The sequence below is a fragment of the Fukomys damarensis genome, unplaced genomic scaffold (assembly GCF_012274545.1).
Source record: "Fukomys damarensis isolate Sample0158 unplaced genomic scaffold, DMR_v1.0_HiC HiC_scaffold_18, whole genome shotgun sequence".
NCBI lineage: Eukaryota > Metazoa > Chordata > Mammalia > Rodentia > Bathyergidae > Fukomys > Fukomys damarensis.
In genome coordinates this window covers 4,493,252-4,511,336 of record NW_022900930.1, presented here as the reverse complement: position 1 = coordinate 4,511,336, position 18,085 = coordinate 4,493,252, and the positions used below count along the sequence as shown (strand labels likewise).

Below are 18,085 nucleotides of genomic sequence, written 5' to 3'. Positions count from 1 at the left end.
TTTTTTTTTTTTTTTGAAGACATGGTCTTGCCAGATCCCAAAGCTGCCCAAGCTGCTGGACTCAAACTTGCGATCCTCCTGACTCAGCCTCCTAGGGTGCTAGGATTACAAGTGTGCACACCACACACCCAGCTGTAAACTGTGGTGCAGTGTGACCTCCACCCAAATCAAGAACTGGGACCCTGTTCAGTACCCTGAAGACTCCTCCATGTCCTTTCCCACTACACTGATCACCCCACACACACCAGGGAATTCCTTCCCCACAGACTGACTTGGCCCCTCCATAGACTTCACGTAAGCTGAATCCTAGGGGATGAATTCTTTTGTGTCTGGATCGTGCAGTGAACACAATATCTGGACTTCCATCAGTGCTATCGTATGTGTTTTATTTAGTTGTTGAAAATACCAAATAAAATAACAGGAGGAAGCAACTTAGAAATAATTGTTGTAAAATACAAAAATATACCGAGAGTCACATTAGCCAAGTTTCAGGCACTCTGTAGAATGTAAGCTCCTCTGGAGGAGCACTACACCCACTCATTCTCATATTTCCATCCCTTAGAATTATACCTAACTTATGATAGGGACTCAGCCAAATCTGACTGATCTAAAAATTAGTATCATTTGTTTATTTGGCAGATGTCGCAGAACATGGTGCCTTTTCAGTAAACCTTAGTATTTTTGTTGTTTGAGGGTGTGTGGTGTTTGGGGGGTTGTTTGCTTGCTTGCTTGCATTTTGCAGCTTGGGGGATGGAACCCGGGGCCTCATGCACCCTAGGCAAGTGCTCTACCCCCAGCCCTATCTCAGGATTTTTTATTATGAAGCTAATTGATACACCTTAGATACACAATGCGATGGCATTCGTCATTGGGAAAGTGCACCTTTACATGACAGATCTGGGTCCTTATTTTTTCCTCATTCCCCCGCCCTCTCTTCAACCCTCCCACCCCTCCCTATTTACAGAGACTCTGTTTCCATTTTTTTCCTTTTCTCATATTTTTTCTTTTCCTTTCTTTCCTTCCCCTTACCCCTCCCACCTCCCCTTCCCCTTTAGACCTTTTCTTCCTATTTCACATTATCTATTATACCTTTTGATCCTTACTTACACTTTCGGTTTTCACACCAGAAAAAATATTTGGTATTTACACACGTGTGTCCTGTTTGTTTCACTTAGGAGTATGGCCTCGATGTACGTCCATTTAGCTATGAATGCCTCTATTTTCTCATTCTTTGTGGCTGAGTAGTACTCCATTTTTTAAACCCATCTTCTTTTTCATCTCCAGTTGATGGGCAATGGGGCTGTTTCCAAGTTTTAGCTTTTACAAACTGTGCCGCTATAAACATGGGTGTACATATATCACTGTGATATGATTCTTTTAATTCATTTGGGAAGATACCCAGCAGGGGAATAGCTGGGTCAAAAGGGACCTCTAATCCTAGTTCTTTGAGGTATCTCCATGTTGATTTCCATACTAATTTCCACAGTGGTTGCACCAGTCTGCACTCCCACCAACAGTGGAGAAGGGTTCCTTTCTCCCCACAACCGTGCCAGCATTTATTGTTGTCTTTTTGTTTGGTTGGTTGTTGTTGTTTGTTTTTCTTTTGGTACCAGACTTCGAACTCAAGACCTTGTGCTTATGAGGCAGGCGGCAGCACCACTGAGCTAACTCCCCAGGCCTAGTTGATTTCATGATAACAGCTGTTCTTTCTGGGTGAGGTAGAATCTCAGTGTTGTTTTCATCTGCATCTCTTGAATGACTGGTGATGTTGAACATTTTTTCATATGTTTATTTGCTGCTTTTACTTCTTTGTCTGAGAAATGTCTGTTCATTTCAGAGGCCCATTTTTGAATTGGGTCTTTAAATTTGGGGGGCCCGTTTTTTTTAAGTAAGTTCTTTATATATTCTAGATAGTAGTCCTTTGAGGAACAGCTGGTAAAACATTTTCCCACATTGTAGGGTGTCTTTTAGCTTTGTTGGTGGTCTCTCACCCACCTCAGATTTTTTGAATCACAGCCTGACCAGCCTCCCCTACCTCCCCATGACCAGCCTGCCCTGCTGACCTCTGCCCTCTGCCTTCTCTCTGGGTGCTTTACCCACGTGATCCATTTCCAGTCCATGGCTTCCTCCTTGGGACCCTGGGGTGGTGACGCACCAGAGAAGAGAGGGAGCTGGAGGCCAGCAGAGCTGAACAGCTCAAAGACCTTGCAGAGCCCTGTCAGGACAGGATGGTTCCCAGGCAAGGAAAAGAGCCAGACACAGCATGCCTAGACCTGGGTGTCAGAGAAGAGACCGTGGTGTGCCAGTACGGGGCGCTTGGAGGGTGCTGGCTGGGACTCCAGGCCGGAGCAGGGAGCCCACCGGTCTGTCTCGGGTCCTTGACCCCTCCTCCTTGACATGCACCATGGCGGGTACCACACACCCCAGCTGCCAGGGCACCCGTCAATCCAGCTGTTCCTGAGCAATGGATTCCTGTTGCCAAGATATGGATTTGGTTTTAATAACAGTTAGTGCAAACACTGTAAATTTACTGCTGCGAGAGAGAGTTTTTGAAAACGTCCACTCTGGCTATAATTTTTCAGCCGCGCCAGCTGTTTGTGCTCAGCTCATACCTGACACGGTGCTTTGAAATAGCAATCACTGTATTTATAAGAAGGCAAGGACTCATAAATATGTCACAAGTGGAATATACAATGCCATATTTCACCATTTTCTATTTTAAAATTGTGAGTTATGGCTGCAGAAATGCACGCCCATTAAAGGTGATATGATGTATTTTCTGCCCTGTTCAGGAGTCCATCCATCATTGAGACAATAAAGAAAACCGCACTTACTTTTTTCCTGTCGCCTGTAATTTATGATCCCCAAAAAGCTGTAACCTTTTGGCAGGCTTTGCAGAAACCACTGCACTGTTAGCAACTAAATAACCTTTTATAAGGTTTTAAATGTGTTGCTACAGTCTCAATGCACTTGCTGTATCGATCCAGAAGATCTTGGGGGGAAAAGAAACGTAGGGGGAGGAATGGAAGAAGAAGATCTATAACAAGATCGATAATGGCGTATATAGATTGTTGAAAGATGCTGCTAATGATTTTCAACAGCCATCATCTTTCAGCGTGCCACGCCCTATCTCTTAGGCTTTGGTCTTGGCTCGGAATTGACTGACCTTGCTTTCCAGCAGCCTCCCTCTCTCCCTCCCTCCCTCCCTCCCATCGAGCAGCCAGACTGGGAAGCAGCTGAACGCATTGGCCACCACAGGCTACACACAGAAAGCTCTGAGAAGCATAGAGCCGGACAATACATCCACGACTGTCTCAGGGTGCAGATGAACAAACTGAGACCCAGCCCGGATGGCCCAGGGGCAGAGGACAGACGGCAGAAGAGAGCAGCGCAGGGATCAGATGCCTGGGTGTCAGTCAGTCCACCCTTTCTCCAATTCCACCCCACTTCTCAGGTTTGCCCCGGAGAAAAGGGTGTGGGCAGAGCAGGTGAATGCACTTCTGGCGAGCTTTAGAGACCCAATAAATCTCCTGCCAGCAAGGACTAGTGGAAAGACACTGAGCTTGGGAATGAGAAAGAACAGGACTGAATCCTGCCACCACTTTTCACGCCCACGGGCAGGTAACCTGCCCAGGTCTCTGTTCCTCCACTGATGCCAGTCCTAACCTAGCTCGTAAGGTGGTGGAGAACAGATCTTTATGCCAGTAAGAAACAAGAATCGAAGCCCCCCGGAAATCAGACCCTACTCAGCTTCCTACCTTCCTTGGCATTTTCTGTGTTCTCCTTCTTCTCCCTCTTTCCTATCTTGTCCTGCAGGACAACGGCCATGGAAACCTTGAGGGAAGAGCCAGCTATGGAGCAGAGTAGGATGACCCTGCAACAATCGTGGGCTATCACTACCGAAAGCAACTGCAGAGAACCTGATTTTCTCCTCCAAACATAAGCGGAGCCAAGCTCCCAAAGCACGGAGGCCAGGCCCGTACACTTTTCTGGGAGGCCATGTGTAATTGAGCTTTAAGACTGTATTCTTAGCTGTGATCATTTGCAGGTTTAAAAAGTTCGAGTGAGGCAACCAGCCTGTGGCCCAATGGATGTGCCTCAGCACACTCACAGTTAGGCCTCGACTCACCTACAAGACAGCGCTGGGGCAGGAAGCACTCACTGCAAAGGCAGATCTGGCCACAGCCTGTGGCTACAGTAAGGTTTCACTAGAATACAGCCACGCCCATTCGTGTTAATTCCTGTGACGGCTTTGTGAGCTGGTCAGCAGAGTTGAGTGGCTCCAGCACAGGCCGTAAGGCACACCAAGCTGAAAGTGCATATGAACTTGCTCTTTCTCCAAAATATTGCAAACCTAGGTCCTCGACTCCGTGCAACGATGGAGCAGAGGCTTCTGGGTAGAGGCAATCTGTGATCTGCATATGTGTAAGAATTTACTGCCTACCAAGTGATCTCATGGACACGATCTGGGGTAAATCCTCCAGGCAACACTTGAGATGGAGGTCGTTATTCCCGCTTTACAAAAGAGCATCCCAAGACCCAAGGAGAAGGACAACTCGCCGAAGAGCATACAAACAGTCAGAGGTAGAGAGCGAAAATGGCCCAGAGTAACTGACCCAAGATCCAAACCTGCCTTACTCTTCCACCCTGAAATCAGGAAACCTTATCACTCAGCAGCTGGTGGCCGTGGGAGGTCACTCAACCTCTGTGCACCTCCGTGTCCTCAAATCCAACATGAGGGTTCTCTAAGTGGAGAGTTACTAGAGCACTCATTGAAATGATGCTAAGGGACTCACCAAGAAAAACTCATGGCACAAGTACCTGCAAAACATTTCCTGGAGCAAAACCCTATTCCCTTGCCCAATCTGGCACCTGCTGCACCCATAGACAGGACATAGGAGAAGGCGGTGAGGCAGGCTTGGGGATGGGAAAGAAGGGAAGGGGCCTATGTGAGGCCCTGACCTTCCCGAAGCCCCCAAGAGCCTCTGAGCCCCAGTGAGCTGCACTGGACCATGGAGGCGTTGCCAGTGGGCACAGAAAGGCTATGCAGCCTCCACAGCCAGAGCAATGTGCAAGGCCAGAGAAGTGCCCACGCCTCATCAGTGCTGTGCTGCCTCCACACCTACTGGGGTAAGGAGGGCAGGGCAGGTGATCACAGGACAAGGGCAGTCGGCCCACTGCCTCACGTCCTGCCGTCTCTCTGCGTTAAAGTCACTACCTCTCCCTCTCTTTTCCTACACTTTCCTGGAGCACATCCCCCCAAAATCATTATTAACATTATAAATAAAAAGAGAGGCAAGTTATTAAATGTAAAATATGCAAAGTTCCTCCCAGAACTCGCCGGGCAGTTCATAAATGTGACGGCTTAATTTCACTCCCGATCCAAGCAGCTGATGAAGCATCTCCTGCTCTGGGGCTAATTGCAGCTGTTAACGAAGTGCGGGGAGAGATGATGATGATGATGGACCGCTTCTTTCCCGCCTGCAGGGGTCAGAGCGGCCTGGACCAAGATGGCATCCACAGCGCCTTTGTGTCACTGCAGCCATGCAGCAGGGGCCTGGAAATTCCCTGGCAGGGAGCTCGGCCCAGCTGGGAGCCTGGCCCAGCTGGGAGCCTCATCTGGAACCACTAAGAGCCAAGAGGGTTCCTCCCTCTCACCCAGGGCTGTGGTCTGGGTAAGCGTCCCCCGAAGCCTTGTGCGTGGAAGGCTTGATCCCCAGCCCATCAAGCTGTTGGGAGGTGGTGGGACTTTATTGGGAGAGGCCTGGGTGAGGAGGACAGGCCCGTGAAGGAGATCTTGTGATGTACCCTTCCCGCTCCCTGCTTTGCAGATGCCACGAGGTCACCTGGCTTCCTCTGACTCGCATTCCTACCATAAGGGGCACCCCACCACCACAGGCCCAAAGCAGCAGGGCCTTCTGGTAAGGGATGGAAACTATGAGCCAAAATAAACCTCTCATCTCTGTAAGCAGCGGATCTCAGCTATCTTGTCTCAGTAAAGTAAAGCTAACCACTAGACCTAGAGAAAAGTATCTCAAACAGAGACTGGGACAGGGTCTTAAAGGATTGGTTTTAGGGTGTAAGGGATGCTGGCTCTCAGAGGACCTTGCACTCAAAACACATGCTGAGTAGAAACAACCCAGATGTCTACGAACAGATGAACAGACAAACGTCTTGGGGCATACGCGCACAGCGGACCATTATGCAGAGAATAAAGTGCTGTACTGACACACTCTAGAACACAGAAGCAAAAGCACTGTGTGAGTGACACAGTCCAGGCACAGAAGTTCACAGGGTACAACTTCATGTCTAGGAGCGATCCACAGAAACAGAAGGTAGATGAGTGGTTGTGGGGCGTGAGTGGGGGCAGTGGAGAGGGACTGCTCAGTGCCTGCGGGACTCCACCTGGGGGTGAGGAAAGTATTTTGGGTTCGGCAGACGTAGTGCTGCACATTACTATGAATGACTCAGTGCTGCTGAACTGTTCACCTTAGAGGCTTAATCTGAGCCGGATGCAGGGGTGCATACCTATCATCCCAGCACTGAAGGAGGCTGGGACAAGAAGTTCACAATTTTGACTCTCACCTGGGTGACTCAGTGAGACCCTATCTCAAAAAACAAATGTTAACAAGAGCTGAGAAAGGAGTAAAAATGATCAAAATGCAACTTGTACATGTACCATTTCCCCAAGATGCATGTAATTATTATGTATTACAAACATATAAATAATAACAAATTTTAAAATATGCAGGCATTACAAAATGGCTGGAGATGTAGCTCAGCAGTAGAGTGACCCTGGGTTCAATCCCCAGCATTGCAGGGGGGTGTGATTTTGTATTATGCAAATTTCATCTCCATTTTTAAAAGTTGGGAAAAAACCCAAACCCAGGCTGAGCTTTATTTGATGCATCTGCATCTATGAATTTGAGCACCTGTCCATGAGCTCCCAATCCCCTCATCTCAAAACCTGATCAAGCTCTAGCCCTGTGATCCGGTCTGAAAGTCCTCTAGCTTCTAGTCTCTCCAACTCATTCAAGCACAAAAAATAGCTCCCAGCCTGCCCAACTGAGAGGCATGGAGACTGAACAAGTCCTTGGGAGAGAGAGCTCGGTATAGCAGAAACAAGACAGAGTTTGAAGTCAAGACTGCTTTACTACATTTCTGGTTCTGCTACCTATGAGATCTTGAGTAAGCCCCCTAAATTCTCTGGTCCTCAATTTCCTCATCTATAAAATAAAAATGGTGATATCCAGCCTGCCCTCTTCAGAGATACTTTATTGTATTATCATTGTGTTAGCCAGGTTTCTGTTACTAACTATAACATACCTGAGATGATAAACTTTTTAAAAGGAAAGGTTTATATCAGCTCACAGTTTCAGGGTTTCTGGTCTTGATGAGCCGGGCCCTTTGCTTTGGGCCTATGGAAAAATAGCACATCATGGCAGGAGTATGTGGTGGAGAAAAACCACCTACTTCATGGCCAGGAAGCAAAAGAGAGAAAGAGGAAGGGATCAGGGTCCCACAGTCCCCTTCAAGGACACACTCCCAAAGACCTAAAGACATCCCACCAAGCCTCACCTCTCACAGGATCCTCACAACAGCACCACCCAGGAGAGCAAGTAGTTAAAACAGGGCCCTCTGGAGGACACTTACAATACCTAGCCTTCTTTATTGGTAACTAATTACTTTGAAACCAGTGTATTAGCCAACAAGCATTTATTAAGTCACTGCTAAATTCCTAGTCATATTTAATGATATTCAGAGAACAGAGGAACTGAGTACTAGTTGGTTAGGTAAGAGTAGGCATGAGCGACAATCCATGTCAGGTGGGCGTGGTGGCACATGCCTATACTCCCAGCACTCCGAAAACAAGCAGGAGAATACCTATGAATTCAAGGCCAGCCTGGGCTGCGTGGTGAGTTCAAGGCCAGCCTGAATTCCATAGCAAAACGCTGTCTCAAAAAAAAAAAAAAAAGAGAGAGAGACAATCCATGCCTTCCATATAGAAGATAAAACTAACATGAATAGAAGCACTGGAAACACATTGGTAATCTACAGCTGGTCCTGGTGTCCTGATGAGGGAAACTTTGAAAGTTAAACTTGCCTTCTAGTTGTGCTCTGCTGTCAACTCTTTGAGTAATTAAAAGATTTTGGCTGTGGCTGTTTTGTTTTTAAAATGAAAGCATTAAAGTTCTCAAAGACTCTTTCTAACTTTAAAATTTGATACTACGCTAAATTAAAAAACAAAACCAGAAAATGTATTTTTAGTAAATAAGTCAAAACATAGACATTCTTAATATAGAAAGTGGCTTTTCAAAATATCCAAAACAAAACAAAGCAAAACAAAAGCCAGGTAAAGAACACAGTGTTCTGTACTAAAGTTTTTACATTAAATACAATTTTAAAGAACTAAAAGCAGTCTAAATCCAAACCAATAAGGATAGTTTTTATTTCGATCATAGTACAGTCCTATCACATAATCATTGATAATAAAAATTTTTAATAATATTTAATGATAAAAGAAAGTATTCATAATAAAAGAGGAAAAATAAATATGAAAACTTTCATGAATCACACCGTTTTTTCTTTTAAAAAAAGACAGTCATAGATAGATGATAGTTATGGAATAACAGTATGCTAAATATATATGTGTGTGTGTGTGTGTGTGTGTGTGTGTGTGTGTGTGTGTATGCTAAAGAGTTAACAGCAGTTATCTCTGTGGAGGGGGGTAATGATTTTATTTCCCCTTTATAAGATTTGGATGCTTCTCTGAATTTTGACAATGAGCATTTTATTTTCTAATTTAGTAAAGGTATGCATAATCTATGACATAACAGAAAAGCAAATTCAGAGTTTTACATTCAGCTCCATTAAAATTTCATTGTAGCACCAAAATGATAAAATCTTCACTAAAATAAATTTCAAAGGCTATTAAAGATGACTTTTATTTTTCTGCCGTTGTTTCTCTATAACAGCATCTATCTCACTTAATTGTTGATTAGCCTATCTATATTTTCAACTCTATTTAAAATTCCTTGAGGATAGTGTTACAGTGTAAATCTAAAATGTCCCTCAGAGTCTCATGGGTTTCAAATTGGGACTTTTGGGCGGTGATTGTACCATGGCTACTGGATCCATCTATTACAGAGTTCACAGATGAATGTGCTGGTAGGAGGTGGGTCCTGCTCCAAGAGGTAGATCACTGGAGCATGACCTTGTAGGGTGTGTTTTTGTCACCAGCTCCTTTGTCTCTATTTTCTGGCTGCTATGAGGTGAGCAGCTTTCTCCTACCATACCATTCCACCATATTTCTGTCTTTGAGCCAACAACCACGAGTAGATTAACCCTCTGAGACTATGAGCCAAAATAAACCTCTCTGCCTTACATTATGCACTGAGTATTTTGTCCCACCAAAGGGTAAGTGACTAATCCAGGCAGACACCCAGTCATATATATTCACAGCACCAAATACTATTTGGACAAGAGGCAGTAGAAATTGAGGTGAGCTTTGAAGGATGGGTAGTAGTGAATATTTCTAAGTGTGTTCATCTATCTAGTAAACCTGCCCGGCCCAAGCAGTGTGCTGGGCATTGATGATCCATGGCTAAAAATGACAGAGCCTCATTGTGTGGAACTCACACCATAAGGATGAAGATAGACACATGTGAAAATCATGGGAATAAAATAATATAGTAGTCCTCCCTAATGTGAAGTTTCACTTTCAAAAATTTCAGTTACCTGTAGCCAATTGTAGTCCTACAGTATAAAATGAAAAATTCCAGAAATAAATAAGTCATATAATTTAAACAATTGATGCTGCCACTCTGAGCAGCATGATGAAGTCTCACTCCATCTTTCCAGGACATCCAGCACATCCACACTGTATATGCTACCTTCCCATTAGTTACCTAGTAACCATCTGGGTTATGAGGTGAACTATTGTAGTATTGCAGTGCTTTTGCATAAGATTAGATTTTATATGAAGGTACATGCATCCACTGGAGGCCTTGGAGTATCTCTCTGTAGATAAACGGGACTACTGGAAAACTGGAAGAGGAAGCTGTCCGTCCTTCTGGTGCCCGGAAGCAGGAAGAGAAGCAGAGGGAAAGGGACAGGCCATGAAGACGACGTTCGAGGGAGATGAGAAGACAGAAGAGGAGTAGGAGACAACCCCTTTCAGAACCCTGTATCCTTCCTCATCAACCATTTCCACTCAGAGTTTACAAGTAAGGCAACCAAGACACTAAGAACACCTTCTTAGAGAGCTCACACGTGACCTGGAGTCTGAGTTGGTGTCCAAGCAACAGAGCCTGCAAAATCATCTTGCAAATTGGGCCTTGATGCCTAACTCTAGGAATTATGGAATTACATGTCCAACTCTAGCTGGGTATTTATTTTAACCTTAAGGAGAGACGATCCTTCATATGTGAATCTTATAACCCTGGGGCTTGTATCACAACACCGCTATCTCTTGGCAGAAAAGTTTCTTTTCAGGTCTGGATCCCTGGTTTCTAAATGGGGCTGCCTCACCTGATGAGCTGGTAGAACTTGCCCAAGGAGTTCCCTAGAAGCATAGCATCTCTTGGATACAGGAAGGGGGTTTTATCTACCCAGGAAACATCGGCTTCTACCTCAGAGTTATTACCAGCTGTGATCTGGAATGTATTATTCGAACACAGGCAAATGTAAATTAATGTGCAATCATCAACTTGGGTTTCTCAGCAAGGTAACAAAATGTTGACATCAGCCTGAAAGTCAAATGAGGCTCTGTATGATGTGGTGTGACTTGAGGTGTTGACACGCTAGCCCTCTGCCTTCCAACCTTTAGGAAAGAAAGCACATGATTGGGAACAGAGCTCATGATTTCAACCACTTCCCATAACACCCCTGGACAGCAAAAACTCCTTCCTGACAGATCTGTGATGTGGCTTCTTTCCCTCCCGAGGAAACACATGTGATCCATTCAGCCCTTCGCACCACCTACTCCTCTATTCAGTGTCTGACATCTTGGCATGTACTCAGGGCTACAGGTGATCTGCAAAGAAAGGGGAGATACAGACCCGGCTATAAAATCTTCCCAGGACCACTGTCACATCCAGCACACCCACTGCCAAGGCACTGGTTCCATGAGCCCTCCTTTCCCGTCACTCTTCAGTTAGCTACCCACCCACTGAGAACATCAGAAACCCCCTCATTGCCTGCCTTAACGATGTGTCTCATTCCTCTTATTCCTTGACCTTTGTCTAATGTTAACACTGGTAACATATCACTCTTTTTTTATATTCTTCCCTCCCTTGTCTTGTGTCTCATGACTCTTTATGGTTTTCCTACAAACTTTCTGACAAACAGTTCTCCTTAAAGTTCGCAAAGACCTCCCCATCTCCTACAATACAGAATCCAATCTTCTCAGCATAAAAACAAATTATGATCCAGCTCTTACCAACCTCTCCAGATTCATTTGCCCCTACTCTCCTCTCTTGATACCTAACACTATCGCATCCTCCAAAAACGCATAGCAGCCTTCCCAAACTGCGACCTGCCTCTTGCTGCAGACCATCTGATGCTCCTCCCCAGGAATTCCTTTTCTCACCTACCTGGCCTCGACCTGGTGAACCTGGACAGTTCTTTGGAAACGATGTAGTCTCCCTCCTTTGGTGAGGTCATGCCTGACCAGCCCGTGCTCCTGCTACTCTGATGACTACTAAATTTATGCACCTGTCTTCCCCACCTTGTTCTAAACTTCTTGAGAATAAAGATTGTGCCTTGGTCCTCTGTATACTTCCAGCACCATGTGCAGTGCCTTAATTCACTTCCAAGAAGATATTTATTGAACAGCCTTAAGAAACTTTTCATGTAAAAGGAATACGGTAGACAGAATAATAACCTTCTCCCTAGATGCACCCATCCTAACTCCAGGAACCTGTGACTGCATTAGGCTGTGTGGCAAAGAGAATAGAGGCTGTAGATGTGGTTAAGGTTAAGGACTTTGGAACGGGGAAATGAGTGGGATTACCCAGGTAGGCTCATCTATCATATGACCCCTTAAAAGTGGAAAACCTTCCCCAACTATGACCAGAGAGATTTAACAGCACAAGAAGTATCAAAGAGATGCACTGCTTCCAGCTTTGAAGATGGAGGAGGGGGCCATTAGCCAAGGAATGTTAGTGGCCTCTAGAAGGTGGAAAGGTAAGAAGTTGGACTTTCCCTTAGAGCCTCCAGAAGGAACATAGGCCTGTTCCACCCTGATTTAGTCCTCAAAGGTTCACGCTGGACCCCTGACCTACAGAATCCCAAAAATAATGCCTTTCTATTAAACCACTTAGTGATAACTTGCTACAACAGCCAACAGGAAAACTAATACAAAATGTAATAACTCAAAAGAGAACATGCCCAGTGGTGCCAAAGAGGTATAAATAAGATGCTGAGGGTATTCAATGAAGGAGCAGAGATTGTGAAGCTAAGGACAGGGGTGTGTTTCATAAGAAAGGTGACATGAGAGCTGACTTTTGAAAGATTTGTGAATTATACACAAGGAAATGAGGGGTCCAAGTTATGTACCACTGGAGAAAGAAGGAAGGGAAAACGGAGATGCCAGAGGTCCCCAGAGCAGAAAAGGGTGCAGCTGGTCAATTTCTCCCCAGTGTCGAGGCACAAGGGGGCATGGAACACGGAAGGGTAGCATATCCTTAGGCCCTGAGTGTTGCCAACCCCATCCCAACATTCAGATGTTCTCCTTGCTCAAACACACATGACCTCACTGGGATCCCCACCCCAGTACCGACAGCCCCTAGATGGGGTTAACAAGTACGCCCTGTGGAGTCAGATGAAATGTACCCACTGCAGATAATCAGGGAACAAAACAAGGCAATGTACAGTAAAAGAGTGAACTTGATGTCACCAGGAGGCAAGCTGTAGTCTAGGTCATAAATGCAATGGGAGGGCAATCACTGTTCAGGGAAAGCTTGATGGAGAAGATGGGACTCGAGCCACATTCTGATGGAGCAGAAATCCCTCAGAGGGGGTGACAGTCCAGACAGAGACACTGACATGGGCCGGGACCAGAAGGACACAGTGACTCAGGATCAGGGCCCTTGAGGTGCAAGAGGTGGGTTTAGTTTCCTAAAAGTCTCCTTCAACAGCCTCCCCCATGTAACAAAGCAGCTACTGCTGCTCTTTAAACTTCTCCCTGGGAAGAGCCACGTGGGCTTCCTTGGCAAAACCTTCTGTGGGTGCCCACTGTGGCCAGTTTCCAGAGGGTGAGAAAACCTGAGTTAGGAGTGACGTTCACCTCCATGGCGCCCTTGGTGACTTTAGGGCCTGGGTAAGAGCATCTCTCCCGACCTGGTGGCAGCCACCTCTGAGGAGCTGATCCCTCTGGACTGTATCTAGTTCAGTGTCAGAAGTAGCCTGGAAGGGGAAGAGAGCTTAGCTCTGAGCACGCAGGTTGCCCCTCCATCCTCTGGATGCTGTATTTCCATCATTGGGGGAAAAACAAACAAACAAATGATGCACACAATTTAAAGAGGAGAGGTTTTTCTTGGTTCAAGATTTCAGAGGTTTCAGTCCATGGTCAGCTGGCTCCAAGGCAAAAGCACCACGGCAGGAGGGAGTGGTAGAGCAGAGCCACTCGCCTTATTGTGGCTAGAAAGCAAAGAGAGAGGGAGCAAGGAAGGGGCCAGGGACAAGACATACCCTTCTAGGGCATGCCCGAGCGACCCACCCCCTTCACGAGGCCCCATCTCCTAGGATTTCTTCCCAACGGTCCGTTCCATTCTGAACCCACCCGTGAACCGATTCACTGACAAGGTCAGAGCCCCTGTGAGCTCATCACTTCCTCAAACTCTACACAGTGCTGCACTGGGGACCAAGTCTTCAACACAAGAGCCTTTTGAGGGACATTTTAGATCCAAACCATAACGCACAGGAAAGAGGACAGGCAGAGGAGAAATGCAGGGGCCCAGTGCATAAAGTTATGCCTCAAACCATGTGCCTTTCTCCAGACTGGGTTATTAAATTAATTCAGAACTTATGCTTAAAAGATGTCTCTCACATTTTATGAACACGATGATCTCAGAGTAATTTGCACTGGGAAAGTGCCATATTAAATCAGGGGCACTAATAAACTTTATTACTTAAACTCCACATGGATCAGACATGGCAGATAAACCATTCTACCCTTGCACTTAAATTCATGCCATTGAAATACGGACCCCTCCCAGGGGACAGCATAAATAAGGTTGATAACATTCCCTCTGCCCCACCATAAATGTGCCCTACTGGGCTGGCGGCATCCCCACCCTGGCCTGCTGTCCCACGCAGAAGCTCCTACAGAGGTGGAAAGGTTTGGCCCAGGCAGAGATGTTTCTTCAGGACTTTAAAAAAACAGTTTGCACTCCATGGCTCTAGCACCTTCCTTGAATTCACACTGCTGGTATGGCCTTTGTGCAGGCCTGCGTGTGAGTGCTAGGAGATGTCTTACAGGTCCATGTGTGGTATAAAAAGTAGTAGATATTGAGGTGTGAGACCTAAGTTCTATGGTTCTACTACCAGCCGGTTATGTGATCAGAGCACAAATCAGAATGGACAGGCAATAGAAACAAACATAGGCACTGGGGTCAGAGAGGTGTGTCTCCATGTAACAGGTTTTTTATTTTAACCTGACATGATTCAAGGCCTTGGCAAGGCACTAAAGATGGAGGAATGAATAAAGACTCAATTAAGATCCCAATAGGGTTATTTAGGAAGCTAAGTGAAATTATCATAATATATGTGTAACTCTGTACTGTTCCACAGATCTGGAAATGCTTCTGTGATCTTTTAAATTCATAGTTAAAATGTCTAAGAGTAGCCAAGAATATTAAGAATGATGAGGAAGGAACTGCCTCACCAGATATTAAATGAAAACCCTAGGTATTCAAAATGTGGTGTTGCAAGCTCATGGGCTCATGGACAAACTCGCGTGTGGGAGGCAGGTGAAAAGAGGGGAAATGCCTGGAAATTCAGGTGCAGGGGTGAGGACTTCCCAGGACTCTCACCAGGGTACGTAGCCGCGCATCAACCTATTCCTAGAGGTCATTTCAAACAAAGGGTTTAATCCAAAGGACAGGTGCTAGGCAAATAATAAAAATAAGGAATGCTTTGCTTCATTCTTTGGACAGTGAAACATAAGAGCCTGCATCCTTTTCACCTGTTTCCAGAATGCAAGCAGCTAAGGGCACACCCAAATCCTGAAGCAGGAGATTGTATGACACTTCTCAGGAGGGGGAAGAAAACCCACATAAATGACCCTAGAGGGATGGAAAAAGCCACTAGTGAGCTCTTCTCAAGCAGCACCCCTCCCCACCCACAGCCTCCACTAAAGACCGACAGACAGACAGCAGTCATCAGACACCTTGAGGGAAACCTACTCATACAGAAGATACACTCCACAGCAAACACCAGAGGAAAGACATGGCGGACAGGTAGACAAAGCAAGCATATTTCTAATCCATAAAGAAAGTGCAATGTTCTTTAAAAGGTCCAGCTTCCAAACAAGAAATACCTTTGAGAAACTAAAACTGATAACCAAAATGACATTCTTAACAGGGACTAAAATGAAAAGTTAATGAAATTTCCCACAAACCAGAACTAAACAGCAATAAAATAGAAATAGAACAGATTTCTAAATCCAGTGTAAATTCTAAGGGCCAAAATTTAAATAATAAGAATGTAACAAGGGGCCGGGGATCTGGCTCAGTGGTTCCACCAATTGCCTCACAAGCGCAAGGACCTGAGTTCGATCCCCGGTACCAAAAAAGAATGTAATGACAGTGAACAAGAAAAAGTGAGAAGAAAATCACCAATATAAAATTTAAACAAAAATTCACATAATTAAAGACTATGAGAATACTCCAAATGACCAGTGAATTTAAAAAAAAGGAGTTATCACTATAAAATTCAGAAACCCAAAAAATACAGAATTGATGCCTAAAACTTCCCAAGTCAAGGTGGCAGACAGGGTCACAGGTGCACATGAAGTAACACAAATCAGGCTACATCAAACTTATCAAGAAAACACCTAGATATCAGGTGATGGCATCTTCCAAGTTATGAACACAAAAATGAGTTACATTTCTGTATACTACCAGTGAGCAACTGAAAACAAATGGAAAAAAGATACTCATTTTAACAACATCAAAATATAAACTGTCACAAGAAACTTAACATTCATAGGTTGAAAGACTGGATGCTGGATATGTATAATACAAAATATTTTATTTTAAACATTTAAACATTATTCTGAGAAGGACCAGGTGGTGGTGGTGCACGCCTGCAATCTCAGTACTTGGGAGGCTGAGGCAGAAGGATCACTGCAAGTTCAAGGCCAAACTAGGCTACCTAATGAGTTCATGGCCAGCCTGGACTACATAGTGAGAACCTGTTTCAAAAACAAAAAAGAGTCCAGAGTCACCCTAGAGTAGTCACCCTAGTCACCCTACCAGAGAAGTCCAAGACGTGAGAAAGCATAAGGAAGGACATTGTTTCGGCTTACTAAGGCCACGGTGACAAAGTACTGCAGAACAGGCAGCTTAGATAGCAGCATTTACTGCCTCGCAGTTATGGAGGACGGAAGTCCAAGCCCAAGGTGTTGGCATGATCAGTTCATTCTTTTTTTTTAATTAATATATACTGGCCATACATAATACACATTCATCATAGGGAACCTGTACCTGTATCTTAATTCTTTTCAATTCTTCTTTTAATATCTTCATTCTCTTTTTCACCCATTTCCCTCCCCTACCTTCAACCATTCTCCCTCTTTCCATTTACAGCATTGATCCCTAAAATTTATTTCCATTTTGCCCTTCCATTTGGGGGGTTAATCCTTTTCCATTCCTTTTCTTCTCCATTCCCCTGCCCTTGCTCCCCTTACCATTTGAATGTGTGCTTCCTACTTCCCAATATCTAGCCTCCATGTTACTCTTTGTTTACCCTTAGGGTTGCCCACATAAAAGAAACAACACAATGTTTTAACTTGTGCATGATTTATTTCATTTAAAATTATAATTTTGAGGTGCATCCATTTACCTATAAATGACTCAAATTTACAGTTCTTTATGGCAGAGTAGTACTCCATTGTATATAAATGTCACCTTTTCTTTACCCATCATCTGTTGATAGGTAGATGGGCTATTTCCAAGACTTAGCTATTATAAATTGTGCAACTATAAACAGGACGTGCATTTATCAATGTGGTATGATGATTTTAACTCAGAAAGATTCCTAGAAGGGGAATAGCTGGGTCAAATGGAGGCCCTAGTTTTAGTTTTTTGAGGAATCTGCATACCAATTTCCATATTGGTTGTACCAGTTTATAACCCCACAAACAATAGAGAAGAATTCCTTTCTCCCCACAGCCTCACCAGCATTTGTTACTGGTTGATTTCTTGATATGACCATTTTTTCTAGGGTTAGATGAAATCTTAGTGTTGCTTCAATTTGCATTTCTCAAATGACCAGTGATGTTGAACATTTTTTCATATATTTCTTGTTTGTACTTCTTCAGCACAGAAGTGTCTATTCATTTTAGATGCCCATTTTTGGTTTGGGTCTTTGAATTTGGGAAGTCTGATATTTTGAGTTCTTAATACATTCTAAATAGTAATCCTTTGAGGAATAGCTGGTAAAAATTTTTTCCACACTGTGCACTCTGTTGGTAGTTACTCTTGCTGTGCAAAAGCTTTTTAATTTGATGTGATCCCAGTTTCTGATTCTTTATAATATTTCTAGCGCAATTGGGTTTTTGTTCATAAATTCTTGGCCTACATCTATGTTTTCGACTTATCTTCAAGTGTTTTGCCTGTTCTAATTTTCCTGCAGATTAGATATTTCTGTTTTTATATTTAGACCTTCTTTGAACCATTTCAATTTTCATTTAGTGCACGATGACAGATATGGGTCCAGGTTCAATCTCTGGCATATGGAAAGCCAGTTTTCCTAGCACATTTATTAAAAAGACAGTCTTTCTTCCAGTGAAGGTATTTGGCCCATTTGCTAAAGATAAGGTAGTTGGTTGGGAATGCTTAGAGCTATTTCTGCATCTTCT

The 18,085-nt window shown here is 44.5% G+C and overlaps 1 protein-coding gene across 2 annotated transcripts in view; it reads left to right on the top strand.

The window, feature by feature from the left end:
* LOC104848588 overlaps positions 1–18,085 on the top strand; it is a 45,351-nt gene that overhangs the window by 3,926 nt on the left and 23,340 nt on the right. For both annotated transcript variants that reach the window (XM_010604642.2, XM_010604641.3), the window contains exon 2: positions 5,488–5,675. In XM_010604642.2, coding sequence (XP_010602944.1) covers positions 5,545–5,675 — 131 coding nt within the window. In that variant the 5' untranslated portion in view covers positions 5,488–5,544. The remainder of the gene's footprint in view (positions 1–5,487; positions 5,676–18,085) is intronic.